At 34.7% G+C, this 10,437-nt stretch overlaps 2 protein-coding genes across 2 annotated transcripts; one reads left to right on the top strand and one right to left on the bottom strand.

The window, feature by feature from the left end:
• The first annotated feature begins 521 nt into the window (after positions 1-521).
• Positions 522-5,631, top strand: LOC135073211 (proton-coupled zinc antiporter SLC30A9, mitochondrial). Its single transcript, XM_063967301.1, has 12 exons — positions 522-1,132; positions 1,232-1,431; positions 1,845-1,917; positions 2,015-2,144; positions 2,307-2,445; positions 2,556-2,711; positions 2,794-2,905; positions 3,077-3,287; positions 3,564-3,681; positions 3,950-4,024; positions 4,102-4,215; positions 4,295-5,631. Exons 1-12 carry the CDS (start codon positions 763-765, stop codon positions 4,337-4,339), a joined length of 1,743 nt encoding a protein of 580 aa, XP_063823371.1. The 5' UTR covers positions 522-762; the 3' UTR covers positions 4,340-5,631.
• Positions 5,632-6,407: 776 nt separating this feature from the next.
• LOC135073210 (ufm1-specific protease 2) lies at positions 6,408-10,112 on the bottom strand. The gene is made up of 10 exons (XM_063967300.1): positions 10,051-10,112; positions 9,605-9,826; positions 9,279-9,506; positions 8,863-9,036; positions 8,681-8,780; positions 8,448-8,594; positions 8,242-8,364; positions 7,878-8,139; positions 7,542-7,795; positions 6,408-7,369 (listed from the first exon to the last, which is right to left on the bottom strand). The coding sequence occupies exons 1-10, from the start codon at positions 10,087-10,089 to the stop codon at positions 7,158-7,160; spliced, it is 1,761 nt and encodes a 586-aa protein (XP_063823370.1). The 5' UTR covers positions 10,090-10,112; the 3' UTR covers positions 6,408-7,157.
• Positions 10,113-10,437: the final 325 nt, after the last annotated feature.

Raw genomic sequence — 10,437 nt, 5'->3', positions numbered from 1 at the left:
TTTGGTTTTACGAAGGTAATACGATAGAGAATAATACAAAGTAATAAAAACCCCCAGTTATAGGGGCATTTTTTGGAGAAATTTATCAAATAACAAAAAAAACACGAATTTTTAAGCAAATTATTTTCAAAAAGTATATTTTTTTATTATTTGTTGGCCCTTTTTGTGTATTTTATGTATTTTTTTAGTATCGCCTATTATTTAGCATTATTACTGTTTTTATTTTATCAGGATATACCGCTTAGTTTAAAAGTTATTACGTTTTCTTTACAATAAGTAATTGGAAGAAAAAAAATTCTATAAAAAATAAAAAAAATAAAACTCAAAAATTTTTTGACCTCTTTTTTGTCGATAAAAATAGGTCTAGTTTCATCTATTTTCATATGTACACTTTAACGTGACTCACACTGTATAGTGATCTGTGAAGCTCCTATGGGTCTGGTTTACCTTTATGTACAAAAGTAATCATCTGTGATTCCGATAAAAACAAAAAATGTCAACTGTTATCATTGACATTTATTTGACATAGAGTTAAATCTGTCGCTTGTCGTGGGCATAATTTTTCTAGATTTAATAATTTCAATTTTATTATTGAATTGAAGGAATTTAGCGGTGTTGTTTGCAGAGAGATTTAAAAGTATTACGTAGTTAATTTTAAAACCGTTCTATATGATGCAATTAGCCACCCCTTTATAATTATATAAAATATGTCCTGTTGAAAGAATATGCTTTAATTCTACGAAAACATAGAATTACAGTAAAATGTTACCCTCTATTGCAATCAAATTCTGCTTTCGGAAACTGGGAAGGCGGCCTGATCAATTCAAATATGTGCATAAATTATATTTTGAAAATAGAAGGCTGCAACAAGAGTTTTCGGTCGCCGACAAAATATTTTGCAGATATATAAACACATCTATTCATTTTTACGACAAGAGCAACGCTAAAGATGCAAAAGATTATTCTGAAAACTCATCCATAAAAGATGAACATAAGATAATTAAACAAAGTGCCACTGGTGACATAATAGTTAAAACTGAAACTGATGTTGATAAGGTAGTCACCAAAGTTACTATAGAAAAGTCACAACAAGAAACAACACCTCCACCACAACAGCCTACGCCTGCTCCAGGTAATTTGGCAACTGTGTAGTATCTGGTTACTTACACACACTTCAACTATTTATTACTCTTTATAAAATGATTTTACAGTAAACTAATTATGCTTTCAGTGAAAAAGAGGCTTTTAATAGATTTTTCGGCATCTTATACTGAGCGGAACTTCATTACACCAATGCGTGCTATGACAGAGTATTTGCTCAAGCAGTCTGATCTTGAAACCCTTCCTAAAGTTTTGAGGAGGTCACCTTATGAAGCAGAGCCACCTATAACAGTTTATTATAGAAAAGACGTTGAAGCCAAAGCCATTGAGGTAATGTTTAAAATTCAGAATCAAAGTCTGTGCTGTCCTTTGAATGCATTTTTGAGTATAAAATTACTTGTTCTGCCGAAATTCAAAAACATCTACTAATTCATCTTTGTTGAGACTGTGCTTTATGTATAACTAGCTTTCCGCCCGCGGCTTCGCCCGCGTGGAATTTTGTCTGTCACAGAAAAACTTTATCGCGCGCGTCCCTGTTTCAAAAACCGGGATAAAAACTATCCTATGTTCTTTCCCGGGACTCAAACTATCTCTATGCCAAATTTCATCAAAATCGGTTGCGAGGTTTAAGCGGGAAAGCGTAACAGACAGACAGACAGACAGAGTTACTTTCGCATTTATAATATTAGTTGGGATAGTGTGGATACCCTTTTCTATAATATTCAAACTAATTAATATCACAGGTCTGGGGTTCAAAAGAAGCCTTAGAAAAGGAATTACTAAGACGTGAGCTGGACAGACGAAGATATGAGCAAGGTAATGCTAAAAATGATATTCTATTTTTATAATTATTCATCCAGATTCCACAAAAACTGTTTTTGTTATTAATCTACAATTTTGTTTAACTCCATAGATGTGTTCACTGTAAAAAGAAGGTTAAGAAATTACAGACGTGAGATGAGCCACAAACGCCTAAGACCTGAGACAGAGGAATTGGGCTTAAAGACTAGATCTGGTAGAGTAGTGCTCACTGCAATAGGAATGTAAGTAATCATATCATCTTTAATAATGACTTAATCCAATGACCTTAACTATACCCCATTTATTATTTGAGTTAGAAAACTGAGATTTGCACTACTTTAAGTTTCATTGTTTATTAGAGTCAATGGTTAGAGTATGTAACATGGAATTATTTATTTTTTCAGAAATGGATGCAACTTTTTGTTCAAACTATGTGCCTGGTTCTATACTGGATCACATAGTTTATTTTCGGAATGTATTCACTCACTTGCTGATACAGTCAATCAACTGATTTTGGCTTATGGTATACATAAATCTGTGCAAGTAAGTATTATAAGATGGACTCTAAGCAATGTTTAAATTTAGCCCTCCTAAGTATTTAAGATGATGATAAAATCTATGTAGGACTGAATAATCTTTTGTAAATATTCTAGATGGCAGATCCTGATCATCCATACGGATATACAAATATGAGATATGTATCATCCCTAATATCTGGTGTTGGTATATTTTGTGTTGGAAGTGGATTGTCATTTTACCATGGAGTCACTGGCATTCTTGATCCTCAGCCCTTACATGATTATTTTTGGGTAAGATTTAAATTGTTTTAATATTTTACTACATAAAAATGTTTGTTTTTCAAGTATTACAATTTTACTATTGAATTTTTAGGCATACTTTGTACTGGGTGGAGCAGTTGTTTCTGAAGGTGCAACGTTGATGGTTGCATTAAATGCTGTTCGTAAGGGTGCAAAAGAAGCAAATGTTCCTCTGTATGAATATGGTAATAATAATCATAACCCAGCTTAGGAACTTCCCATCCCTTATTAGATTTTCCTGGGCCATACTAGAATTAAAAGAGTATCTAATATCCCTTTCAGACCTTTACCAGTGCTTAGATTACAGTAAATTCGAAATATTCAGTGTTTATATTTACTACTTTGTTTATTTTTAGTGATGCGCAGCTCAGATCCGTCTGTAAATGTAGTGCTACTAGAAGACACGGCGGCGGTTGCTGGTGTGACCGTAGCCGCGTCCTGCATGGCTATATCTCAGTACACTGGCAACCCCTTGCCCGATGCGATCGGCAGCATCCTTGTGGGCACCCTGCTCGGTGGCGTAGCCTCCTTCATTATCCTTAGTAATGTTAATGCACTAGTTGGCAGGTAAATTATTGTTCTTAGACAATATCAATCAAACTTGTTGCATGATTGTTAATATTTTTTTAATAATTCATGTTACTTTCACTGTTCTTGCATTTTAAAAACATATTTCGTTGTGCTTCAAGGAGAATCTAAAGAATAAATTAATTTTCATTTCAATCTAAAGTTACAATCACTTTTGTTTGCTTTAAACTCAAAACAAGACCCAATTGTGATTGTGTTCTTTTTATAGACTATGCTTTATCTTATCATTATGAGATGTTTTTGTCTTATTTGCAGATCCATTCCTCAAGAACAGTTGGACGAGATAAATAGTGTATTAGAGCGAGACTTCATGATTAGAGCCATTCACGACGTGAAAGGCATAGATATTGGAAGCAATCTAATAAGATATAAGGTTTGTACTTTCTGTTTGTTGTTGGACGTCGATTGTTGCCTACTGGGTATAGTCCGGTCGCCGAGCAAATTCGTCCAATGACCCCAACACTCACTGCGGCCGCCCGGCACACAGACAGACAATATTACGCGCGAGCGATAAAGATGGGTAGCTTGGGGTCATTGGACGAAATTCTACGTGCTCGGCGACCGGACTTTAGCTGTCTAAAGCCCGGTCGCTTTACGTTTACTTTTAAGTTTTTATTTTTCAAATCATTCTCGTGTTTCAGGCTGAAGTGGATTTTGATGGAAGAGCACTTACACGATCATATCTAGAAAAACATGATCTAAACCTGTTATTAGAGGTATGTAGCCCTTTACTACACTTTAATTAGGCATGAACTTAATCACATTTACTAATGTTTTAATTTTATTATTCAAGGATATGAAAAAAATCGAAACGATTGACGATGTCGAAGCCTTCCTTCTAAAACATGGTGAAAACATCGTGGACATGTTGGGTGGTGAAATAGATAGAATAGAGTTGAAATTACGGGTAAGTAAAATTAAATAAAAACTTAAAAGTGAAATGCTATCGGAAGACCATGTTTCTAACAAAGTCTTTTCTTTTTCAGAAAAAGTTCCCGCAAGTTCGTCATTGTGATTTAGAAATTCTCTAAGGCACAGCTTCATTCTATTTAGTTAAGCGAGTACTTGGAGAAGTCAAGAATAAAAATATGTATTTAATATTTTTTCTTAAATTTTAAGTACCAAGTTACACAGCACTGTTTTTCTAATGGATATGCTGGAACTTGACAAGTTATTATTTACACAAACATTGTGATGTTACTTTGCTCGGAAGCTCAACATAAACATTTAAAAAGTACCTACTCGAGCATAGGTTTAATCCTGTGATTCGTTAAATATTTTACTATGACAGACTTGATATCCTTGAATTCAGCAGATTCATTTATACGTGCTGGCTGGACAGGCCGTATCCGAAATGACACTCAAAATGCCTTTCTAACTCGAGTACAGATTCAAACCTATGAATGATTTAGACCTAGCTACAGTCAAGTGACGATTGCTTGCATGTTGCGTAAAATTAATCAAAACTATCTACATATTATGTCTCCGAGTGACAACGTATTTTGCATAACAAATATGCACAAAATACGCCTGTCGTCATCTGAAAGTTGTATGCATTCGTCAAATGACGAACCGTGGACAGGGTGCTTATACTACCCGTTCGCGCTAAGTTTGCCGGTCTGTGGAATGCGCGTCCCCTCCCCCAACCGCGATTAAACGCAATTAGTTATTGATTAAACGATTTTTATCAATATTAATAAATAAAAATATTTTCAATATAGTTTGCTATAGTTATAGACGCTTTCCGTCATATCGCCAGCGGCAAACTTATCGCGAACGGATAGTAATTATGTTTTTAGTCTATGTAACATTCTATTCCTTCTATAGATTTTCTCGAGTTTAAATGCAATTTTGGACTGACATTTTATAATTTATACGCCTCAGATACAGATTGTAAAAGAACCACGCCCAACTAATAGTGGTCACGCCCTCTTTTATGGTTTTTTATTTTTATCTGTAAAGTGGCTTCCAAAATTCGAGCAAAGTGACCTACCGGGACGGACATAAATGTTATTCCGAATTAATTGTTAATCCATTTAAGTATATTAATGTTATGTTAAGTAGGTAGCTTCAATATAAAGATATTATCTCTTTTCTTCTTTACCAACAGCGGCGCGTGAACGCTGATGTTTATGTCTAGCTAAATAATGTCGAAGTAAATTTTTAAATTCTCTCAACACGTTTCTCTGTGATTTAGTTGTAAATAAAATACTATGTAAGTATGTAATTGTATAGGTGTAAAATTTCAATAGTTAGTTAACAAAAGCTAGCCAATGTACATAAGTGTAGAGATATTTATTATTAAACGTTGAAGTTAAATTTCGTTATTGCTTTCTTTTGTTAGCCTTCTGATAATGTGGAGAGTTATGAAACATGAGTTTTTGGCTTCGATCACAATCTTTCCGAGCATGAACGTTTGTGAATGCCGCGAACATGCATAAAAAGTGTAAATCAAGTAATAAAAATATATTTGTTCTGTAGGTACTACATAAGGCCTCAGCCTCGAACTTAGCGGGCAGCGGGGCGGGAGCGGCGGCGGCGCTGGAGCGGGGCGGGCAACGCAGACCCGTTCTCGAAACCAGCGGGCAGCTCGCGCGGCGCTTTAGCGGCGAAGTGTTGTGTTCGGGGTTGTGTTGTCGAGATATTTGTTTTTATTCGCAAACGAAATGTCTGAACAACGGCAACAATCTTATTTCGATTCAAATTTATTCCTAACGCTCGTTTTATTGTGGGCAAAAGAAGGAGTGCGCTGCCCGCTCGTTGCCCGCTCCCTCGCCGCTGCCCGCTCGTTGCCCGCTGCCGCGCCGCTGTTTTCGAGAACCGGTCTATTTGATTTTACGCATAAGATCCTGCCGCTCCCGCGCCGCCGCCGCCGCCGCCCCGCTGCCCGCTAAGTTCGAGGCTGAGGCCTTATAGTCTTGAAAAAAAACTTTCGAATTCAGGTAAACAAAAATTATTGTTTGTACAATAATATCAATGATTTGTTTCTGCAACCCTGTTCATTCAAGTTCAAGTATTTCTTTTTTCATCAATCTTTATTGACATAGATAACATCACAAAAAATCAATGACAGGAAGGGGATTGTACTTAAACAACATATTCCAATTATTATAATTTAATCGGTACAAAATATAACAACTCCATTTAACTTATACCTGTCCTGCCTTTAATTAATAATACAATAAAATACACTGTGACATGATGACACAAAACATGTAATAAATCAGTGCTTGACAATAAATTATGTTGAAATGTGATAAAATGTTTAATTTATATTTTTTACTTTTATATAAGGCTACCTATCCATCATTTATTCATCCTTCAAACCACAAAAAAATAATTAATAAGAACATAGATTTTAATGGATGACACAATATGAGGTTTAGCCCCTTTATTCATAAAAATAAAACAGACTTACCACATTACATACAGTTTTATGTAAATATCTCTCTCTTCTCATCACAATCAATTGAGATTTGACTGAGAATAAATAAGCATTAATTAGCTAGAATAGTAATAAATGTTTTAATATTTATGATTAAAGGGATATAAATTATATAGCTAACTTTCAACCACCCTTTAGTCTCTCAAATATTTTTAAAATGTGTGACATATTTTATTCAGACTCCATATTTATACTGCCCAAATAAAAGATGGGGATCATGATATGTAATACATGTAACCAATACAAATTTTAAAATGCAATGAAATGGAATTGGATGACTTTAACAACGCCAACAGTATCACAGCTCATTTATGTTCTCCCTTGAAATACATACTTGAAGCATACTTAATAACAAAAAAGATATATCTTTTTTGGAGATAAAACCCACAATGTCTTCAACAAAATTATATAGCGGGTTTAGTTTGGGGTAAACATAGATTGTAATGAGCAACTTTGTTCCAAAAATCTGAATTCTTCCAACCGCACCATCCTTTGCTTACCACTACAGCCAGATCTTCAGAACCAGTATAATGTGGATCTAATATGAGATAGCGAGTTTCGTTTGTCAGAGAATTATATTCCACGCCTAAGATGGTATGCGCAAGGACTCCTCCACCTGAAAAAGGAAAAAAGATTGTTATTGACTTTATAAGGGTAGAAGGGTACCATTTTTTGTAAGTTGAAGAAATTCAACCTCATTCTCTTTTATGAAAGTTTATTTTTGTGTTTGTGCAAAACTGACTTAATTTTAATAGGATTGTAATATTTATAGCTAGCAGTATACTCACCAATCATGATAGGGCTACCATGCGTTTGAAAATGATGTACCAGCTCAGGGGCATAACTCTGAAGTTCCGATCCAGTGTTTGCAAAGATAATTCTTGATGTGACACCAAGTAATGTTTCCAAGCAAAACATAACTTCAGTGGATCCTATCCACTGTTTGGAACCAATAAATGATGAAGGTTTATCTCCAATTTTCACGAGGCACTGTTGAATTTCTTTATGGGTGGGTACTTCTACTGTAGTATATCCTTGGTACCTAAAATACGAAAAAAATTAACAGTGTATAAAATATTCAGCAAAAAACCGAAATCAAGATAAATTCATGTCACAAAGCATACCTAAACCAAGAAAAAATTGTTTGCATGGAGCGGTAAGCACATCCCCATCCATCATCATTGAAGTTGTCTTGCATGTAATGGTGATAAGTATATCTGCCACGAACTAAAGCCACGGTAACATCAGGCTTGACGGTCGGTGGGATGGCTTCATGTGGATTTACTAATCGCCCACCACTTTTGTCGAAGTATGCATTACCTCTGCGGAATATGGGCCTGTTTGTGGGCAATGCCAACTGCTCATGCAGTGCTTCTCTTTCATTTTCTGTAAATTTATTTATTAGTTTAAACATTATTGTCTGAAGATTACGGTCAAGACATTAATATTTTTCTTGTACATAATTTATCATCAGTCATAATCACTTACCCATACTTTCATCTGGAATTCCTTTTGGCACTACTCTTGTTAGAAAATGACCAATTTCTTGAGGCAAATAATGAAACGTTTCTGGCAAACGTAAGCCTGCTCCGTCACCAATACCTTCTTGTCCTAAACCAAGCACGACAAAATAAATTTAACAGTTCCTTCTCTAAAAACATACATTTCTTTAAATTAAATAAACTTGTACATACCCAACTGTTCTATTAGCACACTTTCTAACAATCTGAGTGACCTACATGATGCTTCCACTAAAACTGTGTACAGGTCAAGTAACTTGGTGCTGCGGTGGATCATGGCCAGAGTATCTACCCTCAGCGGCATGCTAATGCAAAATGCAGCTGAAAATACATCAATTTACTTTTATTTTGCACTGGTAAACAGTTTACTGAAACTAGGGTTGAGTGAAACAACCATCATGACTTACGTTTTCGTTGTGTTGTCATCATTTTAACGGCAGTCTTGACAAGCTTCTCAGACAAAATATCTTTTGTCGCCTTCATCACTAGGTTGACAGGTACCACTTCCTTCAAAGTAACAATAATAATAAGAAGTCAGTTATAAATAAAACTTTATAATTTAAAAAGAAAGTTTATGTAATTTGCTTACCACAATATTAGAGTGTTGTTTCTTCTTTTTAGACGGTTGTTCAGGATTCATTGAATCAACTAATTCACCAATTGTAGCTTCCACACTAGTGCCAGTCAAGCCAACATCAGCAGCTTCTCCAAATAAATAAACTGATGTACTATCAATATGGAATGACACTTGGCCTGATGCTATCTGAGAAATATTACAAATAAAAAATTAGGTCAGTGCTTAACCGTAAGATGAATGTCAGTTATTACCGAAAACTGGTAAAAGCTAGGTTTGTCCCATTTGTCTCCAGAGAAAGGGAGTGCTTAAAACACATTATGTTACATTGATTTTAACTAGGATGCTTTCTCAACTTGTAAATCCAGTCTTGTTATATTATACTTTTGACAGTTTAGCATTTTACCAGACTTTAGTTACCATTTGCTTACCTTTTTCCTTTTACCTTGCAGAATATTTTTCACCCCTGTTATAGTTGCTTCACAACTCAGAGGCAGAATAGTATTCAGGCGCACATGAAGGAATTGCTTCCACAAGTCACTGGCTTCCAGAACTTCATATTTGGTTTCCTCAAACTTATCATGGACCAAAAAGTGTGCTTTCATTTCTTTCTTCTCATTTATTATGATCACCAATGGGTTATCAGTTATATCCACATCCTGCAATCAAACGCAATCCAGTTAATATATGATTCTTTTAATAATTTTGTTGGTTGTTGAGACTTTTTTTACTGTAAACTCAAAGCTCATTCACTTACCTGGAGGATTTCTCTTAATTTCGACTCCATCGCCAAGGGTTCTCCAAATTTTATAACACCACATAGTTCTATCTCAGCTGGAAGGTTCAGTAACAGTTGATTGTATGTGTTTTTCTCAGATTCAAACGATTCTATGCTCAATCCTACGACGAGTAAAGTGCCATCGTACATAAGCCCGTAGAGACATCCTATGGTTTCATCAGCGTTAATCTTAGATAGCCTCTGAAAATGAGATGGGAAGGCCCACAAATTATTACAATAATCTAGGATTTTACTAAAATAAACGTGAATTTAGAGCACAAAACATGACATTTAAGGTTAGTGACATTCTAACACTTGGAGATGGAAAGTTGACTTTTTAATAACTTCAGTGCAAATTGTATGTTGAAATTCAATAAAATTGTACATTTTAATGGAGAGAGGAGTATTTAAATTACAAAGTTTACCTCAACAACATAGCTCGATATTTTGAGACGTGGTGACATTTTATATGAGTGTTGCCATAATAAAATTTAAGCACAGATTAAAATAAATTGATTAGTTGCCATATTTAATAATTAGGTCATTAATTACTATGACTAAAAAATAGTTATCAACTTTTTACTTTGAACAAATGTTTTTTTTTTATTTAACTATTTTTTTTTGTGGAGACGCTATCGTTAAGCAGTAAGCCCATAGAGAATAACTCTATGAGTAAGCCCTAAGGATTTGTGAAACTTTCATAAAAGTTATAAAAAATGTAATTAAAATCATAACAAATTGCAAATACTATGTTCGCTTAGTAAACTAGGGTAGTATTGTATGAATCGATGTTTTTAAGAGCCTCATGTAGG

The sequence above is a fragment of the Ostrinia nubilalis genome, chromosome 7 (assembly GCF_963855985.1).
Source record: "Ostrinia nubilalis chromosome 7, ilOstNubi1.1, whole genome shotgun sequence".
Classification (NCBI taxonomy): Eukaryota; Metazoa; Arthropoda; class Insecta; order Lepidoptera; family Crambidae; genus Ostrinia; species Ostrinia nubilalis.
This window is presented reverse-complemented; position numbering and strand designations above follow the sequence as displayed.